Source organism: Mus pahari, chromosome 23 (assembly GCF_900095145.1).
Source record: "Mus pahari chromosome 23, PAHARI_EIJ_v1.1, whole genome shotgun sequence".
Lineage (NCBI taxonomy): Eukaryota > Metazoa > Chordata > Mammalia > Rodentia > Muridae > Mus > Mus pahari.
The window spans coordinates 418,161-443,369 of record NC_034612.1 but is presented as its reverse complement, the minus strand read 5'-3'; the positions used below and the strand labels follow the sequence as shown (position 1 = coordinate 443,369).

The following is a 25,209-nucleotide window of genomic DNA, read 5'->3' as shown; positions in this document are numbered from 1 at the left end:
GGCCATTTCTCATATCCCCACCTCCACCCCGGAAAAAAAAAAAAAAAAAAAAAAAAGAGACAGCAAGCCAACTGGAAGCCAGTGTAGTAGTACAGCCACACATTGAGGGACACCTGGCCATCAGGAGCTGAGAGAGGACAAGACCCTCTCTAGAGCCTCAAAGGGACCAGCTCTGATCTCCACACTTGATCAGAGTGCCCCGCCTGGCAGAAGACAAACCCTGGCTGTCTTCAGCATCGAGTGAGGGGCTTTCATGGTGGTGGCCCTAGGGGTAACACTATTCCAGGTCACCTCCCCTTTCCCCCACCCTGCTCTCTGCACCCTCTGGAACCCACTCTCCCTCCTCACAACACCTTGCCCTAAAGTGGTCTTGGCATCTTGTCTTATGGTCCCAGCTGCTCATGTGACATGCATATATGTGATGGCAGGTCCCACTCTGGGATCTTGACAAGCACAGAGACTGAGTTTCAGAGCAGATCCAAAAGTAGGAATCCTAACATTCCCTTCTCCATATGAATAACAAAGACCATAGGAGAACTCTGCCAGCCACACCCATAGGTAGAGCATAGCCCACATAGATTAATAGCTGAGGACCCTGGACACCAGAGGGCATCACTGAATCACAAAGCTCCCTGTTGTTTTGTCTGCCTAGCTCCTGCACAGGGTCAGCAGGAGGGACATGCTCTTTTCTAGCAGCATGGGATAAGGAATAAGCTCTGGCCCCAAGCCTCTGACATTGCTTCTTCAGGACGAGTCACTTGCTGGACAAAAGACACTGTTCTCAAGCCATTCTACAAACATGAGGAATCCCAGGACAGAGACGTTGGACCACTCAGCCCTTGTGGATGTCTTGGGCTTACACAGCCCTGCTTTGGTCTAAGGTTCCTGCCTCCATGGACCACAAGATCCCAATCCACACTGGAAGGATAGACAGATTGCTCCTGTAATGGATATCTTGCATACCTGCTGGCTTATGACCACAGGATGGGGATGTCTCTATACCTCCTGGCCACAGGGCTCCATTGGTTTCTCATTTAAGCCCAATCCTTTCCCTGAATAAGAAATATAGATCTGGGGCTGGTGAGATGGCTCAGTGGGTAAGAGCACCCAACTGCTCTTCCGAAAGTCTGGAGTTCAAATCCCAGCAACCACATGGTGGCTCATAACCATCCCTAACAAGATCTGACGCCCTCTTCTGGAGTGACTGAAGACAGCTACAGTGTACTTACATATAATAAATAAATAAATCTTAAAAAAAAAAAAAAGAAATCTAGATCTAGAATTTCCCACAAGGTCAAAAAAACCACCTCCACTTATGCCAAACAGCCATTAGCAGAGACCATCTCTGGAAACCTGCAGAGTCACGACCCCCACCCAGCTTTATGTGCTGTCTGATCTGAATCCACACTGGATGTTCACATACCCCAGCCCTTACCAGCCAGTGTTGAACTCCACGTGGGCATCAAAGAAGCCAACAATGGGAGCCGTGGCCACCTTCCATCCCTGCAGCCGGGCACGGATCAGACCCTCCCGACGGCTGTTGCGCACAACCTTCACGAGGCCTGGGTACCTTTTGTGAACATACTGGTCCAGATTGAACTTGAGTTCCACTGAAAGGGAAAGACACATGTGTTAGCATGCTACATTGGCAAGCATCTGAGCCATGTCTGAGATGTTTGAGCCCTGCTCCCAAACTGGAGTTTCAAAAAGGTACTGTGAAGTCACATTGGGTTGAGAGAGATCCAACATACTCGACAGGACCCCGGTCCTATGAATCTGGGAAAGGTAGCAAAGAAGAAAATAAGAACAGCTCAAAGTGATGGAGGCAGTGTAGGTAGCAAGACCAGCAGCTTCACAGAATGTAGACTTTGTGCAGATGAGGGTACAGCCAGCCATTTCTTTACACACAGGAATGAACTCCTGTGCAGGAGAGGTGGCAGCCAGCAAGGTTCTTTCACACAAAGGAGTCACTTGGTAATGATGAGATAGGACACTCTGATACTGCTGCAGTACAGAAGGACTGTGACAGAGCCAAAAGTGACACACACCAGACACTAACGTAATGTGAGTTGGTTGTCTTTGTGACATGTCTATAGGTGTCAAATCCACAGAGGGGCAGAAGGAAGGTGCTGGCCACTGGAGCAGGTAAGCAACTGGTTTCCATGAGAACACGTTCAGTTTAGGATGTTGAAAGAATTCTGTGACCATAACAATGATGGCCTATGCCTGTTGTCTCAGAACACTCAAGCAGGTGAGGCAGGAGGATCTCTGTGAGTCTGGGATCGGCTTAGGCTAAGTAATGAGTCCCAAGCTAGCCTGGGCTACAGAATGAGGCTCAAAAGACCTCCCCCACCAACAACAGTTCTGAGGTAAAGGTGGTGGTCGCCCATCATGGATATCCTCAAGATCATTGAACCACACACTTGAAGATGGTTAAAAATGGTAAATGAAGAAGTTTCTAGATTGGGTTAGTTGAGGTGGGAGGCCCATTCTGACTGTGGGCAGCACCGCCCATGGAGAGGAGTGCTGGACTAAATAAGATGAAGGAATGAGCTAAACACTGGCATTGATTGTCTCTGCTTTCTGAGTGTGGATATGACCAGCTGCATTCTGTGCCTTCCGCCATGCTGTCTCCATCCATGCACCATAGCCTCAAACTGCGAACCAAAACAGACCCTTCCTTAGGTTGACTTTGTCAGATACTCGGTCCCAGCAATCTGTAAAGTAACTAATGCAGGCCCGTTGGTAGTGGCCTTGAGAGGAAGGTGCACAGAGGACTGTGTGCCAGCATCACAAAGACAGAGCAAAGGGTCACAGCCCAGAGCCCCGTGTATTGCTGGCAGCAGCTGACGATGGGAGGATGCACAGCAAGGTGCTTTCCCAGGCTGCACCTCCAAGCTGTTGCCTCTCGACTTAGCAACTCAACTCTATGGCTTCAAAAACCTTGTTAGAAGCCATTGGCTGGGACAGCCACAGGAATCCATATCCCCAAGAGCTGGTCCACAGCTGCAAAGCCGTCTGCCCCACGGTCCTGCCCTTACGGCATCAAAGCCGTGCTCTCACACTCACCGTTGTCGCTGTTATCATCCACCAGGATGACTTCCTTCAGGAGCTGGGAGGGTGTGTGGTTGACCACGCTGTGCACAGAACGCAGGATGACTGAAAGTGCCTCGTTGACGAAGATGAAGACCACAGAGATCTGGGGCAGGCCTTCAGAATACGTTATCTGTCTGCACCTGCGGGAGGCACGGTGGTCAACAGGGGGCAGCGGGAAGCTGGGACTGCGGTGGTCACTGTGGGAGGCCAACCAGGCAGGTTAGAGACCCTGGAGCCAGCAGAAGGGCAGAAACGAGGCAGCCAATGGAAACCAAGAAATGCTACAAAAGAGCCAAACTTAGGAAGTTGCAGCTTCTCACGTGCTGAGCCTGTGCCCATCCACTTTAAGACTTTTATATTGCTGGATGCTTAACAGGTTAGGGTTAGGGCTTAGGGTTTGGGGTTAGGTTTGGGGTTGGGATTGGGGTTAGGGATTAGGGGTTAGGGTTAGGGTTAGGGGTTGTGGTTATTGTTAGGGGGTTGTGGTTAGGGTTAGGGTTAGGGGTTGTGGTTAGGGTTAGGGTTAGGGGTTGTGGTTAGGGTTAGGGTTAGGGGTTAGGTTTGGGGTTGGGATTGTGGTTATGGTTAGGGGTTGTGGTTATGGTTAGGGGGTTGTGGTTAGGGTTAGGGGTTGGGGTTAGGGTTAGGGTTAGGGTTAGGGTTAGGGTTAGGGGTTGTGGTTAGGGTTGTGGTTGTGGTTAGGGTTAGGGTTATGGATTAGGGTTAGACAATGAAGGTTCACGAGGTCTATTGGAGGGAGCTGTGCTGCTCATCATCAGTGTACACCAGTGGTTGTTCATTGTCTCAGAGCAGGAGGAACTGGTTGAAGACGTTATATAACCTGTATAGTCTCTGTTCAACTAGCACCTGCCCTCTGAGATCCATCTGGGCAGACAGTGACATAGGCCATGTGCAGCTGTGCACAACTCTTTCACAAGGTCTGCTGAGCTGGGGGAAGTACGAAGGAGCCACCTGGCTGTTGGGAACAAATGTGCTGGGGTACCACAAGAGTCCAGTGAAAACGATGTAGGGAGCAAGCCTCATGCCTCTGGTGGTGCAGAGGGAAGGGCAAATCCAGGACCAGAGATAGCCTTGTGATGAAGCTGAGTGGCGCACACCTTTAATCCCAGCACTCGGGAGGCAGAGGCAGGTGGATTTCTGAGTTTGAGGCCAGCCTGGTCTACAAAGTGAGTTCCAGGACAGTCAGGGCAACACAGAGAAACCCTGTCTCGAAAAACCAAAATAAATAAATAAATTAAATTAAATAAATAAAAAGAAAGCCATGTTTCAAACAGAAGCAAACACAGCTACAAATACACAATGGTGTGATGGAACAAAACCCAAGGGCAGAGTCAGAAGGAGTGGAAGGATGGAGAGTTCAAGGTCACCCTTGACTATATAGCATGTTCTAGCCAACCTGAATGGGCGGGCTAGTTTTATGTTAACTTGACACAAGCTAGAGTTATCATAGTACCATAATGCTGAAAATGTCTCCATGAGACTGGCCTGTAGGCAGAGCTGTAGGATACTGACTTAATTATGGATGTGTGGGGAGCCACAAACACCCTTGTTAGAGACAAGGATGCTTTCTCTCAGCTGCAGGGTTTCAAACCCAAGCTTGAACACAGAAGCCATGCCCCGTACACAGCATAGCTGAGGACCCAGCCTACCCCAGCCGCCACCACCTTCACGGTCAGGCTGCACACATCCGAGCCGCCTGTGTGACTTTCAAGGGACAAGCGCTACGTAGCACCGCATTGATATGGGCTGCATGTGCTTAGCTCCAGAGATTTCATCACTCAGACAAACGCTTCCTGACAAGAAGACCTAGGTCCATTTATCCGTGGAAGGAGAAAGTTGAATGCATGATTTTCATGAACTTGCAGAGCATGTAAAACAGAGAAAACATTAGCGGGCTTGCAGGAGCTGCAGCCACCCAGAAGGGACCCCATGCCTACCCATGGGAGGAGCGTAACTGTTTACTGCACCAGGAAACTGCAGGCACCCGTCACTGAGTCTGTCAGTTAGAGTCCCTATCCATGATTCACCCTTATTGCTGCTGAAGTTCCTTCCTAAAGAGAAGACGCAGGATGTAAATAAAGTCTATTTCTCCTCCTAAGGTCCAACAAGCAGGCACAATTCCACCAAAGTTCACCCTGGGGAACCAGCGAACCAGCTGGGCTTTCTTACCGAGTACAGGTTACTTGCAGGGTTGGGAGTGCTACTCTCAAATGGCCACACTAGAAAGTCATCAGCTGGGATATTGACTTCCCACGTCCTCTAATGAAGCCTCTCTCAGTCTTCTCTGGCCTAAATACTTTAGCCCCTTCCTGGGGCCACATGGAATCACAGCACACCAAGAGGTAGTAGGGAGACACTAGACACTCAGGCGGCCATCTTGTGATGGCCTCTATGAGCAGATAGATGTAAATAGTCAAGAAGCCCAGCTGGGACGATCGTCTGCGCGTGGGATGGTGGTTGGCTTGCTTTGCTCTGAGGACAGTTATGTACAGCCCTCACCCAGCCCACAGACCTCATGACTGTGTACCTCACCCAGGTCCTCTGTCAGGGTCTTCTCTCCTACTCCTTCACGAGAGGATGGTGATGGGCATCCAGGCCAAATACCATTTGACCATCTGCAAAAGCCCTGCTATGTTCTATCGGGAGGCAGTAGCAGGTTGGACCGGGATGGAATGTATTAATTCTCCTTCTGTTTCTGGGTTAGTTGTCTGGAAGCCCATGGATTTGGCCATGGGCACGTGCACTTGCTCCAAAGAACCTTCCACCCGCAAGGACTGGTTCATTTTGGGTGTGTGCTTTGAGAGTGTCCTGTCTCTGGTCCTCGGCCTGTCAAGGGCTGTTGAGAGGGAGAGATCTTATCTCCCGGTCCATGAGGTCCAGCCTTGGCTCACTGCCTCCACTGAGGAAGGTTAGACTCTTCTCACATTCACCATCCACTGGACTGGGAAATGGACACAGGACATTGTACCCCTGGTCACCTGCAGAAGACCCAGGGTCTCCCAGGAGTGGAAGGGTAATGGATGGGCTCTCCCCAAATACTGATAAATGTCTGCCAAACAGAAGCATAGTGTGAGATAACACGCAGGACAGGACAGTGACCCTGCTTGTCAGAACCTGCCCTCATGGCCAAGAGACCCCAGGAGAGATGGTAGGAAGTGTCTTTATTCTGGCTTGGACCTACTTTTGTAATTCTCTCCAAGAAAGACAGTCAGAGATAACAACAAGGCAACAGAGAGTCAAGAGAGAAAGACAGAGACAGAGGGAAACACAGAGAGATAAAAACAGACAGACAGGACAACAGACAGTGTCACGCAGTCCTTTAAACAAATACAGAAATGAGTAGCTGCTGGCTCACACCTGTCTCACATACCCCTGAGCTCTCGCTGTTCATCTCATCTCTCAGATTCTATATCCCATTTCGAAAGCTCAGATGTGACACAGAGCTGAACCCATCCCACCTCTGTTCTTCGCCCTCCTTATGGACACTGATGTGGGTCTGACAAACGTCCTCGCTACTGCGTATTACAGAGAGCTATGTGTCATGTGCCCTGGGGGTACCTTGTCCCTCCTCAGACAAATGACGGGCTTTCAGTATAGAGTCAGTGTGGTGCCCTGGGCTGCAAGTGTGAAACGTGTTCATGAGGTAATATCGCAAGCACCCCGTGCCGCCTCCTATCCTTGGGTTCCCTAGAGTACTGTGTGCTGAGATAATGCTCAGGACCGTTCGAGACTCTGGGACTCAGAGAAGAAAAGCATGAACCTTGAAGCCATAGCACCAGAGCAGTCAGAGATAACAAGGCAACAGAGAGTCAAGAGAGAAAGACAGACAGAGGGAAACAGAGTGTAAGGGAGCCAGAGGTTCCTCTCAACATAGCACCGTGTCTGTCAGAGAGGAAATAAACCAGAACTTAGGTCTTCTTGTGGTTAGCCACACTGCCTTTCTGGCCTGCCATGCACCAGGAGGTGGTGGCTATGTTGCTTTCCCACTCTGGGCTCAGTGTAGTGCTGTCCCCAAGCAGAATAAAGCAGTGTGCTCAGCCATGAGCAATCAACCCACTATCTTGCCCACCATGGCTTTTCCGTGGAAAGTGTTCCCTCCCATTGCTGGCACAAAGTGGGGTTTCTGCAAACCCATGGTTGAGCATGAGTTGGATAGAAGGGTGAAGCCGAGGCTGGGAAGTACGCTAAGGGGAACGTGTGCCACAGAGATTCAAGCTCATAACAGGGAAAGAGGAGAATCCTGCCTGAGAGACGGCAGGGGCTGCGCACTTGCCAAGAATTTGAGCACCATTCCCCAGATGCCCAGATCGTCGGTGCTAATGGAAATACACGAGGCTGCCCCTTGTGCCATGGAAAAACGACTGTGAGAGTGACAAGAAGCGAAGAAGTGTCCCCAAGAGCCGCTGGCTGCGAGGCGACGGGGCCCATGTCTCATGCCAGGCTGGGCCTCAGCAGACAGGAAGTTGCTCATTTGGAAACCGTGCCCTTGTTTCTGGGAATATTGTATGGGGAGATTCTTGGAAGGCAGGTCCTTGGGGACTGCAGTTCTGCCATGCTGCACGGCAGAGTCCTGCCTTGCTGGGAAACACAACACTCATCCAAGCAGAGCGCATACACGAGTTCAAAACCCTCAACTAGGCAGTCACCTGTGCTACTGCCTTCGGTAAGGACCCAGAGACTAGGGGTCCCTCCTGCCTTCTCACCGCCATCTAAGAAGCTGAGGAGGAGTACCTCCAAGGTCAGAGGAATGAAACAGTAAGGACCCAGAGACTAGGGGTCCCTCCTGTATCAAATTGTCTTTCACGGACTGAGTGCATCCACCCATCCACCCACCCACCAACCCATCCATCTATCTATCCGCCCATCCATCTATCTATCCACCCATCCATCTATCTATCCACCTATCCATCTATCTATCCATCCATCCATCCATCGTTGCTAGAGACAAACCTGCCCTATAATATACCCATACCTATGCACACACACACACACACACACACACACACAAACACAGTGGCACACACATTTGCACAGATGAGCACACAGATCTGCACATGCATGTCCACATTCACACCTGTACACACGGCATTTTTATCTGGAGACCCAGACACATCCCACCAAGACCTCTCCAGTTGGCATGTAGATGACATGTGGGGCACATACATTTACACAGTGCCTGCCCCTACAGTAACGGACACATGGCCACAGACACATGTTCATGCACAAAGACCGAAAGCCACAAGAACCAAAAAGCTGAGAGCAAGCCCACATGTTCTGCCCACCATCCTTCTTCTCACAGGTCTAGACTCCCTTTGGAGACATAGACACACTTCAACCATGTGTCAGAAGCAAGACACACAGATGTAATAGATGCACACAGGACACTCTCATACCACCCTCTCTCAAAGGGAAACAGGAAGGGACCTCAAACTAGTGAACCAACCACTCAGACAGGCAGCCCTCTCTGGCCTCACAGGGGTGTAGGCATGTCCCTTGTCTTTCAGGCAGTGACAACCCTCAAACCATTTGTGGGTCACCGGTGCTGGCAGATCTCCCAGGTCCAGGTGACACATTATATTCTGGGTCAGCTCAGCTCTTGATGTTCTCTGTTGACATTCAGCAGCTGTGTTAAGCTCCTTGCTGCCTTAGCCCAGGACCCTCTCTACTTGGTGGGCCTGTGGACGCTCAGTGGACCTTGGTCAGAACTCACACAAGTACGATCGGGGGATGGCTGCACTGTAGGTCTAAGGCTGAAGGCATACCACAGCCAGTGTACTCTGCATCCATCTCTGCCTACTGAGAAGCCTGGAGCCAGCCCTGGGCTCTAACTCCAGTGGTCCACATTTAAGGATGTAAGGACGATGACTTTCATTTTCAGATTAGGTTTCATAACTCCACTATGTTGTGTCAATCAGGGACAGTTCTGGAGCATCAGAGACAGTTTCTGGGTTGGATCCTCTTGGAAGCAAGTCCTTCCAGATGTCCTACACAGCCCTACCAGAGTATAAACCTAGGCAGAGAGAGCTGGTAAGGACTAGCTGTGCATTCAGGACAAGGACCTGCCGTCCACAGCTCCATGCCTGAGTGCGACCGCCCGCAGCCACACTCAAACCGGGTACTCCTGAAAGGCGGGCTGGGGCCGAAAGTGATCAGACATCAAACAAGGAAGGAAGGCTAAGACAACATAGCTGATCAAAGCCCCCAAATTTACTAAGATTCCGAGCTTATATAGAGAAAGGAGGCCCATCCTCCACCACTCCGTTCTTGATGCCCTTTGCCATCTGAAGGTGATTGGCAGGATGCTGTCTCTGGAAGGTCTCAAGGGTCTCAGCAGGTAGTGATAATGTTTTGGAGGAAAGCAGTGGCAGGTGTAGACAATAGAACCTGCTTTGTTCCACCCCAGGTGGTTCCGTGTTTAGTGGCAACAAGGTCTGAATCAGCCTGCTTCAGCAACACACGCCTAGTAAAAACCAAGGCCAGGAGTGGGGACTTATGCCTGTCATCCCAGTGCTCAGAAGGCTGAGGCAGGAGGACTGTAAATGTCAGCCCAGCCTGGGCTACATGAGGAGATCTTCTAGAAAATCACCACCAAACGAAAACGGACTGACAAAACCTCTGTGCCACAGAACATGGGTCAAGGGCCATGTCTTTGGGGGAATCCCAGCTGCCCCGAGATCTGCAGTGTCCAAAATACCTCCGATCCTCACAAGAACCGAGAGTACGTGGAGGCAGAGGTGGGGTTCGTCCAGTAGACGGTGCAGATCTATCTGCCAGCCTGAATCCAAGGAGCCAGCTCAGCCTTCCGCTTGTCATGCGCTCAGTCCGCACTTATCGGAGCTGACAGCCAAGCTGTTCCTGGCTCAGACCATGAATATGCATGGAGACCGCAAACACGAGGCAAGGGACATCGCCACGGAGGCTTCTGGGGAGCGCTGTTGGTTCTGATGACACTGTTTAATTTGGATTTACCGGCCTCCTTTCGTCATCCCAGGGGCAGGCTTAGTAATCAACATCTATGTGATGCGCTTTGTGCCATAATTAAAGCTGCTGCTTAATTAGAAAAACTGTCCACCCCCAGACAAAAGGCGTCCAACGATGGCACAGACAAGAAAGCATGAGAAATCATCTGAGTGGGTGGTGTAGCCTGAGGGCACGGAAATGCACTCACATGTATGCATACACACGCGCACACGCCTCCAGCCCAGATTCTGATGACCATGCCGAATAGTCCTGGAGGCATGTACTGGCCATGCTAGGACCGTGAAGTCCTTGAGGAAATCATAGAATGCTTTTGGGGAGCCTGGACTGAGTTTGCAACGATCAGTTTTCCCACTTAGCCACCCTCAGACACCTGTCACTAACACCAGGTGTGAAAACTTGCTGAGCAGGGAAATGCTCACACAGCCCATGCGTTCACCTTGCTCGTCCGATGTGCTACCTCAAGCTGCACACTACATACAGCACTCTAAGTTTATAACTTACTCATCCAATAGCCATGGTTCTGGGGTTGGGGATGGGGAGCAGGAATTTGGAGGCCTCTTTAAAGATTCTAGATTGGGGACTGTCATGTGCTACGGTTACATGAGGGCTAACGAGGACATGAAGGGGCTGAGCCTCCCAGGATGTGTGGGTGTTGCTTCAAGTATCATCTCAGAGCCTGCCCACAACACTTTGACCATCCGCCTGCATGCTCAGATGTCCCACTTGCTCCTGTTTTATTTCTCAGCAGCCCCAACATGCCCATGGTTCAGTCTCTCTGGGCTGGTTCCCATCATGCCTTTGCTCTGATTGGCCAGGCCTGGCACACATGTGTCACCTGGCATAGGCCTTCTGTCATACTTCAATGGGACTAGACGTGGAAAGAGGGGGCCCAAGAGCTGAGTGATGGAGTTCTGAATACGCCTGTCCTTGGTTCACTCACTGGGAAGGGGAATGTCCATCAGGGAGAACCCCGTTATGGGATTGTCCATCAGGGAGAGTCCATTGTGGGAACATCAGGCTGGAAGGACTCACTGTTCCTTGACAAGACAAGTGACATTCTGATACAGGTGGACTGTCCAGATCAGGATGTTACCCACACTCTCCACAGCCCTTTCTCACCTTCCCGACCCAGATTAGTGGGCTTCAAGAAAGAATATAACAGGGCCCCAGCAGGCTCTGTCAAAGCAGGTCATAAACCTTTGCGTAACCTCAGATTTGAAGGCAGCAACTAGCTTCCTGGGTCTGTCTCAGGATGTAAATAATTCAACTTCTGAATTTCAGATGATACCCAAAAATAAAAGAATCAGGCATGAAAAAAAAATACAGGTTATTCTGGGACTTAGAAAATAGCACAGCTACCAGAATAATCCTGGAGGTGCAGGTTCCATCGCTGGGAGGATCACCCCAGCCCAGGCACCATCCTGGGAGCCGTTCAAGCACAGCCCCAGAGAACTGTTCCAGATTCGGGGCATTTACAGCCAGCTGGTACTCTGGGCTTTGGCCATCTTACCACTGTGGCTCATCACCGTGCACAGAGCAAACTGGGGGTAAGGAATGAAAGGTCCTCAAATGCAGCCTGAAGCTTGAGGCTCAGGAACTCGGTGGATAGTGGTGGGGTCCCTCCTTTCTTCTCCATCCCTGCACTCACTGCTCTGGTGAGGCAACTCTCTGAGCTTCTTGTTTCACCTTCTTCCTAGCCCCACCCTCCTCGGCAAGCTCCTTGCTGGAGTTCTAAAGTCCTTAGGTCCATCAGGCAGTAGCGAGGCTGAAAACAGACCTACCACTCATTGACCTTCATGAGGCTCCGAGAAGCATCCGGCAGGTGATGAGCCCCGAGCTTAGTTATTAGGCACTGCTGAGAGTTTCCTTATCTAGGTCTCCTGTCCTGGTGGTCTGTGATGGAGCTCAAGACCAGTCAGCTTGCTGCTGACAACTCAAAGTCTTGAGGTCATGGATGCCATGGGCCTAGCTGGTCCTCCTATCACGATTATTTGTTCAATCTCAGCTTTCTGGTCAACCCCATTGTGTGCTTTTGGACTGGGATAATAATCAGGGACAAGAAGCCAGTCCTGAGACACAAGGAAAGTCATAGCAATGAGCATCTTTGTGGTGAGGAACAAGATAGCCCCACCCGCTGAAGGACTGCTGAAACCTCTCGGACACCGGAGGCTCACTGAGCAGTATCAGTACTCACACACCAGTGATAGCTGCAAAAGCCAGCAGGAAGGAAACACTTAGCAGGAACCAAGGCCTCTAGCACGGGTGTTCAAGTCTATCTGCATGCCTATGTGCATTGTATATGCACACAGTTATAGCTGGGCTCATAGAGATAGTCCAGCCACCTCTACCCTGCCAGTCTCTGAGACCAAAGAGAAAGGGGACCGATCCTGTGTGGGGGGTGGGGCTCAAAAAGATGAACATAGCAGACAGCAGAGGGGCAAGAGAGACAGAGACAGGGAGAGAGATAGAGACAGGCAGAGAGAGACAGGGAGGAGAGAGACTGAGAGAGATAGAGACAGAGACAGGGATAGAGCATAGAGACAGAAAGAGACAGAGAGAGACAGAGACAGGGAGGGAGAGACAGACACAGAGAGACAGACAGAAAGTTAGGAAGATTGAGGGAGTCAGAAAAGACACAGAGAGATACAGAGACAGGGAGAAAGGGAGACAGAGCCACAAAGAGACCGAGGGATGTTCTGCAGCCCCACACCCCTGTACAGCAGAACCCCACCTCCAGGCCTCGGCTTCTAAGGCCAGGCTGCTCACCTCTTGGGCCTGTAGTCAGGGATGGTCCTATCCAGAGAGATGCGGTCACTGAGCTGTGCATTGTACCCAAAGTCCTCGAACTTGCCCTCGGTCTCTTGGCTGTCATCTTGCAGAGTGGCAGCCACTCCTCCCTGGCCCAGGCCACCTGGCCCCTCCACCAGCCCAATGGGCTTCGCAAGGCCTGGAGAAGACAAGAAAAGACAGGTCAGAAGATCCTTGGAGTTGCTCCCAGCATACCCAGCCCCTGCGCAGTGTGTCCTGGAACGAGACTGGCTGTGAGGTCAGAAGACACAGGCTGGCAAGGTTGTAGGAGGATGAAGAAGGGGACCATGAGCCAGGGCATGGGACTAGGCTACTTGACATCATGATGTCAAGAGTAAGTGCCTAGCCCAACGGTCATCAGAGAGGCAGTGTCCAGCATCTGAGAAGAGCAGATGCAGAGGCTGCCCCCCCTCCAACCAAACACTAGGCAAAGCCAGGGAGAGAAGAGGGGGAGGAAGGATTCTAGGAGCCAGAGAGGTTGAGGACACCATGAGAACACGACCCACAGAATCAACTAAGCAGAGCTTATAGGGGCTCACAGGGACTGAAGCAACAGTCATGGACCTGTGTGGGTCTGAGCCAGGTCCTCTGCATATACATTATGTATAATATATACTCTGCATAAAGTATATATACATTATGGCTGCATAGCTTGGTGTTCTTTGGGGATTCCTAACAGCAAGAGTAGGAAGTATCTGTGACTGCTTGCACTCGTCCATCCTTGATATGAGGGTTTGTGCTTAGTCTTACTGAAATTTGTTGTGCCATGTTTGGTTGATATCCCTAGTTGGTCTTCTCTCTCTCTCTCTCTCTCTCTCTCTCTCTCTCTCTCTCTCTCTCTCTCTCTCTCAGGGGAAACAGAGTAGGAGTGGATCTGGATCTAGCAGAGAGGAGAGGTTGGGAGGGGGAACTGGGAGGAGTGGAGGTAGTGGAAACAGCAGTCAGGATGTAATGTATGTAAAAGATAGATAGATAGATAGATGGTAGAGATAGGTGGATGATAGGCAGGTAGATGATAGATAGATAGATAGATAGATAGATAGATAGATAATAGAGAGAGAAATAAATGATAGATGTTAGAAAGGTAGATAGATGATAGAGATAGATAAATGATAGATGATAGGTAGATGATTGATAGAGATCAATAGATGATAGGTAGATAAATGATAATAGGTATGGATGATAGATAGGTAGATAGATAAGTAAATAAATGATAAGATAAATAATAGATAATAGATATAGATGATAGATGTTAGGTAGATAGATGATAGATAGATAGATAGATAGATAGATAGATAGATAGATAGATAGATAGATAGATAGATGATAGATAAATGATAGATAGATGATAGATAAATGATAGATAAATGATAGATAGATAGATGACAGAAAGGAAGGAAGAGAAAGAAAGAAAGAAAGAGAGAGAGAGAGAGAGAGAGAGAGAGAGAGAGAGAGAGAGAAAGGGAGGAAAGAAAGGAAAGAAAAGAAACAAAGAAAGGTAGGTCAGAGCCAGTGAGACGGCCCAGAGGGTAAGGGCGCTGCTGTGTGGAGTTCAATCCCTAGGAACCACAATGTAAAAGGAGAGAAATGACTTCTGAAAGTTGTCCTCCGGGTTCCACCCACATGCTGTGACATACATGAGCATGTGTACATGTACACACACACACACACTAGATAAGTAAATAAATAAATGCAAAAAGATCTACAATAAAGAGTAAAGTTAATTAATACATAAAAATTTAAGTGGTGTCTGGGGAGTGGTGACACACATCCTTAATTCCAGCACTTGGGAGGCAGAGGCAGGTAGACCTGAGTTCAAGTCCAGCCTGGTCTACAGAGTGAGCTCCAGGACACCCAGGGCTATAACACAGAGAAACCCTGTCTCAAAAACTAAAAAAAAAATAAAAATAGGTAAATAGTACACACATTATAAAGAGCTAAAATAAATTATACTTTTAAATACAAAATCACTGCCGGCACCCTGGGCATGGGTAATGTTTGGGAGACCAATTGCAAGTTGCTGCCACATACAGTTCCAACCCGAGGACACGGGTGATAACTTGGGAAATAAGGCATTGGAGGAGAGAGGCCAGGAACTCCCAAGAAAGCTAAGACAGAAACCTGCTCTGCTCCAAGCTTTAGATGGGGCAGGGGCTATGGAACCTGGAGACCCCAGCTAGGGAGGTGATGCCAAATAGCCAGTGGGGGAGGGGTCCTCCTCTCAGTCCAGGTTCCTGGACCTTTGTATGTCTGTAACATCCCATTTTAATTGTTTAAAAAATTGGAGAGTTGATAGAGGACTAATATCCAATATATACAACGAGCTCAGGGAAGCTGGACTCCAGAAATTCAAATAACCCCATTAAAAAATGGAGTACAGAGCTAAACAAAGAATTCTCAACTGAGGAATACTGAATGGCTGAGAAACACCTGAAAAAATGTTCAACATCCTTAGTCATCAGGGAAATGCAAATCAAAACAACCCTGAGATTCTATCTCACACCAGTCAGAATGGCTAAGATTAAAAATTCAGGTGAAAGCAGATGCTGGTGAGGTTGTGGAGAAAGAGGAACACTCCTCCATTGCTGGTGGGATTGCAAACTGTACAACCACTCTGGAAATCAGTCTGGTGGTTCCTCAGAAAACTGGACATAGTACTACCGGAGTATCCAGCAATACCTCTTCTGGGCATATACCCCTGCTTGTGGACGTTGTACATCGTGGTGCGGAGCCTAGTGCGCACCACGATGTACAACGTCCACAAGCAGGCTGGAAAGAACCCAGATGTCCCTCAATAGAGGAATGGATACAGAAACTGTGGTACATTTACACAATGGAGTACTACTCAGTTATTAAAAACAATGAATTTATGAAATTCTTAGGCAAATGGATGTATCTGGAGGATATCATCCTGAGTGAGGTAACCCAATCACAAAAGTCACTAGATATGCACTCACTGATAAGCGGATATTAGCCCAGAAACTTAGAATACCCAAGATACATCTTGCAAAACACAAGAGAACCAAGAAGGATGACCATCGTATGGATACTTCATTCCTCCTTAGAATAAGGAACAAAATAACCATGAAAGGATATAGGTACAGAGACAAAATTTAGAGCTAAGATGAAAGAATGGACTATCCAGAGACTACCCCATCCGGGGATCCATCCCATCATCATCACTAAACCCAGATACTAATGCTCATGCCAGCAAGATTCTGCTGAAGGGACCCTGATATAGTGGCCTCTTGTGAGGCTATGCCAGTGCCTGGCAAACACAGAAGTGGATGCTCACAGTCAGCTATTGGATGGAACACAGGGCCCCCAATGGAGGAGCTAGAGAAAGTACCCAAGGAGTTGTAGGGGGCTGCAACCCTGTAGGTGGAACAACAATATGAACTAACCAGTACCCCCAGAGCTCATGTCTCTAGCTGCATATGTAGCAGAAGATGGCCTAATTGGCCATCACTGGGAACAGAGGCCCCTTGGTCTTGCAAACTTTATATGACCCAGCACAGGGGAATACCAGGGCCAAGAAGTGGGAGTGGGTGGGTAGGGGAGCAGGGGTGGGGGGAGGGTATAGGGAACTTTCCAGATAGCATTTGAAATGTAAATAAAGAAAATATCTAATAAATATTGAAAAAAATGGAGAGTTGATATTTGTATAGGATCAAAGGATATGCACTGAACATGAAACAGAAAAATTATGAGACATATCACTTCACTTGCTTATTTTTTTTATTCACTTGTTTATTTTTTTTAATCTCAATACTGTGACATATCTAAACACCATGCTGTAGACATGGTCTCTCCAGTAGCCCAGGCTGGCCTGGAATTCACTATGTAGCCCCTGCATAGCCCCTCCCACCTCATCACCACATCTGTCAAAATCCTACTATCTTTAAACACATTACACTTTGTGCCTTTTGTCAAAGACGGGCATTCCCCCAGGGCAGACAGACACACAGCAGCTTCCAGGCTGGTGGGAGAGCAGCCCTGATGCCCTCTGACTACTCCTCAGACCCTGCTGCCTGGCTGAAGGGTGGCTGGGGGGCCATTCAGGGGGTGCTAGCACCCAGCTTTGGGACTTTCCCCATAAAAGCAAAATATCCACTTGAACTGTCCGGCCAATCCAGCATACACCACTTGTGTTCACTTGCCTGCAACCCCACCCTTGGAAGTACTTGGCTCAGTGACCTGCTGCATTCTTTCCATATAGCAATCAGTATATGAGCATTGTAGCCATGATAGCCGGATGAATCTGGTTCCTGCTGTGTGAGCCAGAGGCAAGTCCCAGGGCTCCACAGTGTGAAAAATGAGCGGAATTTGTTTCCACCTCTGCCTACATTCCCTCCCCTGTGCCTCCTTCCCTCAATTTTTCTCAGCTCTGTTTTATTTTTAGTGATTCTGGTGGTTGCCCTTGTGACTCCAAGAGGAATGCTGAACACTCCATCTCCGGAAACGTCAACTTTTGCCACGTCCTTTGATACCTAACATGTAAGGTGAAGGAAGTATGGGCTTCTTGCCCACAGTACCACAGTGTCCCCCAAGATTGTCTGCAACAGCTCTTCCCTGGCGTGCAAAATCAGGCAAAATTCCATGGGATTTTAAAACAAGAAATAGATTGGTTGGTATTTATCCTGTGAAGTTACGTGAACAGAACTCGCTCCAAGACCCACCTGGATCAAAATGTAATAATTCCATCACTAGTCAATCTCGGGCCACATATTAAAGAATTTTCAAATATCAAAGCAATCTTTCTCTCTTTCTTTCTCTCCCCCCCCCCCAAGACAGGGTCTGTGAAGTGTTAGCTGTCCTGGAATCCACCCTGTAGACCAGGTTGGCCTCAAACTTACAGAGATCCACCTTCCTTTGCCTTCCGAGTGCTGGGATTAAAGGCATGGGCCACCAACGCTTGGCCAGCAATATTAATTTCTATTGCTAGTGTTCTAAATTCCCAGAGCCACGTGCACGTTGGTTGTTTTATGTTAGGTCATGACCAGCCATCTTGCTCTGGCACGGGCATTTAAGTGTGGTAATGGCAGTGTTTGTTAGCATGTGCTCTGCAGACCTCTAGGAGGTCACATGGGGCACTTCAATCTACAGAAGAGGAAACTGAGGCACTGAGGTTGTGGTGTTAGGTAGCACATGGCCACACTCAGGCAGCATGGCTAGAAACAGCTGGTCTTCATTCTGTATCCCAGCCTTCACAACAAGGTGACCATGGAGTGGACTCCAAGCCTGTCTCGTTGGAGAGCGGGGACCATGGGCCGTGCTCAACACCCTCATCTGGGGACCCTTTACCTCCTACATCATTTGTATTGTCTTGATTGGACACTGTCCTTGGAAACTTTCTTATGCTCAGCCTGGGTAGGCTCTCCGATTTTGTGAATCCCATGTGTCCTTAGGTCTGGGAGTTGCCTTTTATTGGATGGAAGGATATTACCAAATTATATTTCAGAAGGATTGTATGGAAAGAATTTTCTAAGCTATAAGACAGTTGGAGACTTTGTTGGTTTTTTTTCCTCCTTCAGAGTGGCAGATAATTTTGCTGGATGTAGAATTCCTATTAAGCGAATTCCTACTAAGCGTCTCTCCTCACCCAAACCCAGGATTGAATTCCAACACTGGAGACTCTTTATCTTCTATAGGTATCATCCACACCAGCTCTGTCTCTGTATCTCTGCCTACACTCTCTGTGCCATCTCTGTCTGTCTGTCTGTCTGTCTCTCCCATCTGGGGTTTATTATGGTCATGTTCAGCCTTCAAGAGGCATTTCCTTCTGGAACATGTGCTCTGTTAACTGTAAGATTATATTTCTGCCTGCCTTCTAACTTGTTCTTCTGCAACTTCATTTCTTTTGATCTTTTAAAAAAATATGTTTATAGCCAGGCAGTAGTGGTGCACGCCTTTAATCCCAGCACTTGGGAGGCAGAGGCAGGCAGATTTCTGGTCAGCCTGGTCTACAGAGTGAGTTCCAGGACAGCCAGGGCTACACAGAGAAACCCTGTCTTGAAAAAAACCGTGTGTGTGTGTTTATATTTGTATCCATGTGTGTGTGTGTGTGTGTGTGTGTGTGTGTTATGTTTGTGCAGATGTGTACCATGCTAGCGGGTACCAGTGGAGGCTAGAAGAGGTCATCAGATCCTCTGGAGATGGAATTGAAGGTGGTTGTGAGCCACTCATTGGACATGGGTTCTGGGAATGGAGCTTGGGTTCTCTGGCAGAGCAACAGTACTCTTCGTTGCTGACCCTGCGCCCTGGGACTTCCCTTAAATGAAGAACCCCCCTCTTGATGCCCCTTCCTCCTGCCATCACCCCTTCTTTGTTTTCATTCTCCGAGACTTTCAGACTACCAGCTTGATCCCTCGACAAATCCTCCTGGCTAACTTGGTCCACCTGTGGTATTCTTTGTTCTTAGCCTCTGCCTTCCATGGCTGGCGTGCTGGCTTTCTGGTTGCTGAGCAAGCCGACCTGGAGATCTGTCTGTACTCACACAGCCCCAGGGCATGACCTCCCCAATCCTTGGGGAACAGGTAAAGAAACAGACCCAGAGTTACAAAATACCCCAGACAAGGCCTCCCTCAAGCTGCTCCGCGGAGGTGGTAGACTCGGGGCTCAGGCTAGGGTCCTGCTCGGGCTAGGGTCCTGCTCAGGCTAGGGTCCTGCTCGGGCCAGGGTCCTGCTCGGGCTAGGGTCCTGCTCCGGCTAGGGTCCTGCTCAGGCTAGGGTCCTGCTCAGGCTAGGGTCCTGCTCAGGCTAGGGTCCTGCTCAGGCTAGGGTCCTGCTCGGGAACCTCCACTGTGAAATGTCAAAGTGGAATCCTGGTGGCTCTGCTGGTTTAGGCCTGGCCCCCATGTCCTTCCTACGTATGACCTCACCCAATATACTACACATCTGGGAAGTCCTGTATATCAATTATGTCACAAAGTGACATAAGGAAGGAAGGGCAGATTGGGGGTGCAGTCTGTCACAGCGGCAGGGACATGAGGCAGCTGGGCATTCTGCATGCATAGTCAGGAAGCAAGGAGATGAACACATGCTAGTGCTCAGCTCGATTTCTCCTTTTGGTTCAGTCCAGGACCCCAGCCCACAAAATGTGGCCACCTATTGAGGATGAGTCTTCCCATCTCGAATAACCTAACCTAGAAACGCTTTCAACTATGAAGCTTTTGTCTCCTAGGGAACTCTAGATCTGCCTGAGTTCACAACCGGCACTAACTATCACACCTTGTTTCCAAAGTATGCCCAAGGGCCGCAGGAGGACTTCAAGATGGTACATGTTCATCAGTCCTTAAGGACACACCTATTTCTTGCCTTTCACAAGGCTTCTGCGAAGCCCCAACAAAAGATGTGGGACAGGAATGCTGTTTCTGGGGAGATTCACAAGTGGGCTCTTCACAGACTTGCTCCTGAGGCGCACTGGTCAGGGGCTGCCAATGAAGAGGAGTTATCATGGGCAAAGCAGAACTCCAAAACCAGCCTGGGAGTGGGGCCTGAAGTCAGAGTCTCCTGCCTGGGCCTCAGCTCCCCTCACGGTTCTCTGGGAGCTGGAATCCGTACCAGCGACACTGGTTGAAAACTCCCAGTTGGATTTGCCTTTAAGGAAGGTTCGCTCTGCCATCAGATCCTGGCTTCTCATCTTCCTTCACTCCCCCTGCGTCAGCTCAGATCCTATTCCACAAAGATTTCTTGTGAAGAGATGGGAGTCCTTGATCTCGCCAGGAAACAATGAGGACAAACCTGGAAGGACACTGAGATGGCCTCTTCCGTGACAGAAGAGGCCTGTTATGCCATGTTAACTGTCTACAGGGCTGCCCATACTCTGAGGCTTGCTAAAATCCACGCTGAGCTGGGCAGCCCCTTCTGCTTGGACTATGGGACTTCTGGGCAGCAGTTGTGAGATTTTCCTATCTTCACTGCAGACCAAGCTCCAGACACAGTACAGACTGGGTGGGAGGGGCCATGTGGGTTCCGAGAGGGGGGGGGTAGGGAATGCTTCATTCCTTCCTGGTTCTCATGAACCCCAGCTCCAATGAGCAACAATGAGTATAGTAAATGTTATACCCACTAAGCACACAAGACCAGACTACCGACACTACTGTGGGCTGAACTGCATCCTCCAAATACGTTTAAGGTCAATGTGCTTAAAATCTCATTTCAAGAGGCATGAATGGACAGTTTGGGAAATAGATGTGATCACAGTAAAATGAAGTCACACAGGGTGAGGCTGGTCCCAAGTCTAGCATGGCTGGTGCCCTCAGAACTGGGGAATTTGGATGTCTACCCACAGAGAAGATCATCTGCATACAAGGCACAGACAGAGGCCACAAGCCAGGGACACCTGGAACTTCCAGCAGCCGGACAGGGTAGAAAGGCTTTCCCTGCAATGGTGAGAGATAAAACCTGTAGACGCCCTGACTTCAGAGCCTATTGTTGTAGCTGGTCTGTGGTGTTTGCTGCACAGTCACAGCCTGTAGCACACACCGTCACTTGGACCTGACCAAGCTCTGCTGGTATCTGGGGGCGGGAGACTCTGATGTGTGGACTGTTCCTCACATAGGGTGACCCAGTGTGTGTGTCCATCCCAGAGAGCTGAGCTGTAAGAAGGTGGGGACATGGTTCCTGGAGAAGCTAGAGTGAACTGCTTTCTAGTTTCTGGTCCTGAAACCGCCCCTAGCTGAACGATGCTGTAGTTTGTGTTGCATCTTCAATGTCTTGTGACTCTAAGAATGATGGGAAATGTTTCTTCCTTAGTTCAGTTTAAAACATCTTCCCACATCTTTCCTAGAAAGTGGAAACCAACATCCTGTCCATAGGACAACTCAGCAGTCTTACGGCCGGCCTCCCACACTCCATCCGGGGTCACCCTCCAAGGATCTGCCACCCTGCAGAAAAGATGGAGCTGCCCAAGGCCTGGGTTCATCATATGAGCCCAACCAGCCACCCAGGCACAAATTCCTCAGTGGAGGACAGAGGGTCACCGGCACCTCATTCCAACAGCCAAAGCATCAACTTTAAAGCAGGGTCTTTAATGCCACCATGCCAGTCAAGGAGAGATAACCCAGAAGAGGTCAGCTTTCTGGTGAACACTCTTGGGGGGATTATCACCACATTTCCTTCACGTTGTCAGGGAGACCATGAACGCACACCCAGAATCATGCAAGGGTCTCATTACAGAGACAAAAATCAATATACACAGCTTAGCACCCTACATTATTTCTATGAGACGACGACCATGGGGGACATAGGGGTCAGATTAAGTTTACATTTTTCCCTCCTCACTCTGCCTCGACACTTTCCTGCTATTGAAGATTCTTTTAAAACTTCATTTGGACAGCCGTAAGTCTAAAACGCCAGTGTGAAACCCATCTTGTTTTTTTTCCCTCCACTTGTCAAGAGGGCCAAGGAGAGGGGATTCCGAGATGGCTCGGTGACCAAAAAGCATTTGCTTCTAGAAGACCAGAGTTTGGTTCCCAACACTTACATCAGATGCCTCACAAATGCCCGCATCTGGAGCTCTGATGGCCTCCTCTGGCCTCTGCAGGAACCCATGTGCATACGGCAATTCAAGCGCGCTCCTGTACACACATGCATGTGCACGCACACATGCATGCACGCACATACGAATTAATGTACAGAGTCTTTGACAAGAGCCATCCCATACCAATGGGCAGGCACATGCTGCCATCAGGAAACTTGCGGTGCAGACCTTGGTAGCTGTGAGCAACATCAGTGAGGTCCAGCTGTAGGTGGCTGCTCCACACCTGGGGTCAGTACACGGAGGAGAACAGTAGCGTGGGACAAGGCATCCTGGGAAGAGATCAGGACACGGTAGGCTAGAGAAAGGTGTTCTTAGAACCTGGAAAGTCGGTATGGGAGGACAATGGGGGGGGGGGCGCTTAATCCTCAGCCTAATCCAGAGCTACAAAAGGGTCTGTGCCTGCCATTGCGGGGTGTGTGTGTGTGTGTGTGTGTGTGTGTGTGTGTGTGTGTGTGACTGTCCAGTCTCATCCATGGGGAACATGATAGAGACTCAGGGACGGTGCAGGGGCAGGAGGAAAGCAGGCTTTCTGTTGTAGGGAGAGAAAGTTGCAGCAGGGGAGAGCTAGACATGGAGAAAAGAGGGTTTTGTTTTGTTTTTCTAACCCCTGGGAGGCAGCAGCTAGAAGACAAAGGGACTTTGATAAATGAGGTTGGAGTTGAGCTTAACCCGGAGACCTGGCTGCATGGAGGGACAGCTCTGCTCCGGACAGGGAGGACATTCACAGCCACCATATAAACGGCTGCAGCAGACACAGAATCCATTTGGAGGGTCGGGAGATAGATAATACCCAGGAACTACCCAGCCCTCCAGGCTGCCTAGGCTTTTATGGGTCCTTCTGTTTTCTCATTTTAATTTCTATTTCATTAATTCCCGTTTATTGTCTCCCTCTTTCCAATTTATTTAACGACTGTGTGCTTTCCCTAAGACCTTAGGTAATATGGTTTTGACCTTAGTTGTTTTCCAGTGCATTAATATAAACCAAAAAGTTAAATACAGATCAGGCTGAACTTAACAATTTTTAAATCATTTGGTTTCTGAGCCTTTTACGATGCTCAACATCATACCCCTTCCAGTTCACAGGAAACACAGGTTATAGCTTTATGTGAGCATATGTGAAGTACTGGCATCTCTCTTCTACGGAGTCTACCATCTGTGTACTCAGCAGAAAACGTGATCTACACAGTGGGCTGCAGTTGGGGCTTGCCTGTGGTCTGGTACAGGCTCAAGTTTTGTTTCGTTTTGAGATAATGTCTCTCTGCATACCCTTGTCTGGCTGTCCTGGAACTCACTACATAGACCAGGTTAACCTCGAACTCACAGAGATTCACCTGCCTCGGCCTCTCAAATGTTGGGCTCAAAGGAATGTGCCACCATACCTGGCTTAGACTTACTCTAATTAAAAATATTTTTTTACACTTACATACGTGCATGCATGTACATATCACAGCACCTGTGTGAAAGACAGGGTTTTTTTTTTTTTCAGGAGTGCAATCCATCCTTCCGCCATGTGGGTTCTGGGTATCAAACTCAAGCTTTAGGCTTGACAGCAATTATGTTTACCCCCTGAGCCATCTCGTTGGCCCTGCAGAATCAGATCTTGAGAACAGTCTGTGCATCTCCTAAGAATTCAGGTCTTGTTGCTAAGTTCTTCATGCTTGATCTGACAGAGCTGAGAGCCCTCCCCTCGATCAGTTTCCCACAATGCTCCATTTCTTCTTAGTTCTTTCAATGTTTTCATTTCTGGGGGCGTGGTGGGGGGACACTGAAGCACTTCCCTGGTGAGTCGTTTGTCCCCTTGGTTTTTATTGTTAGAAACACCTGCGCCCTATTCCTCTGGCATGCTGCTTTTAATGATAGCTTCTGAGTTTTCTGCAGGCACACTTACCTCTTACAGCCAATGATCACTCTCTCTGCTCTCCTCAATACCTCAGAGCCTACGCAGCGATGACGGATGGACTCTGTGTTCCCAGAGTGGCCTTTGTTCTAAATGTGGCTTCAATAGCCAGGGGCTGCAGACTCTTGAACAAGACTTCTCTTCAGAGACTTCTCAGGGCTTTTTCTTCCCAAGATACAGGGTTAGAGCCTTGGGACCCATTAGCAACACCTGTGTATGGCACCTCTCCTTCCCCTCACACTCTACCTTGATCTTAGGTCACATGCCTCTTGGGTTACAATTTGCTGACTTGGCTGTTGAGTTTGATAATGTCTTGGCCTCTTGGCTGAGGTCCAGTGTAGAAGTCAGGGTTGGCTCTAGCCTCCCATTCAGTTCATGCCCATGTCTGTGCAACCAGTTCATACTCCCAGGAGTCTGATTTACCTCCTCCTACAGTCTTCTAAGCCCCTAATGCTCTGGATTCTAATTGTCATAGAGTAAGGGTGTGGAGCTTTTCTTATTAAATGAGTGAACTTGGGGCTGGAGAGATGGCTCAGCAGGTTAGAGCACTGACTGCTCTTCCAGAGGTCCTGAGTTCAATTCCCAGCAACCACATGGTGGCTCACAACCATCCGTAATGAGATCTGATGCCCTCTTCTGGTGTGTCTGAAGACAGCTACAGTGTACTCATAAATAAAATAAATAAATCTTAAATGAGTGAACTTTTGCAACTAATTGGGAAGGAGGAGAAAGGGGAGGGGGAGAGGAGGGGGAGGGGGGAGGGGAAGTGGGGAAGTAGTAGTAGCAATCAGGGCTGGCAGTTACTTTCTTAAATCCACACAGCTGCCCAGGTGCCTCCAGCTACACTGTATATAGAACTGGC

The 25,209-nt window shown here is 49.2% G+C and overlaps 1 protein-coding gene across 2 annotated transcripts in view; it reads right to left on the bottom strand.

Moving 5' to 3' along the window:
• The window catches only part of Galnt9 (polypeptide N-acetylgalactosaminyltransferase 9), a 77,177-nt gene that overhangs the window by 30,783 nt on the left and 21,185 nt on the right, over window positions 1–25,209 (bottom strand). Inside the window, exons 1-4 of one of the 2 annotated variants that reach the window (XM_029533902.1) lie at window positions 22,574–22,653; window positions 12,865–13,045; window positions 3,070–3,236; window positions 1,436–1,610 (exon numbers count right to left, since the gene is read on the bottom strand). In XM_029533902.1, the coding sequence (XP_029389762.1) occupies window positions 1,436–1,610; window positions 3,070–3,236; window positions 12,865–13,045; window positions 22,574–22,589 (539 nt within the window). In that variant the 5' untranslated portion in view covers window positions 22,590–22,653. Of the gene's footprint in view, window positions 1–1,435; window positions 1,611–3,069; window positions 3,237–12,864; window positions 13,046–22,573; window positions 22,654–25,209 lie in introns of those variants that run through there. The other variant, XM_021186594.1, reaches the window with a different exon arrangement.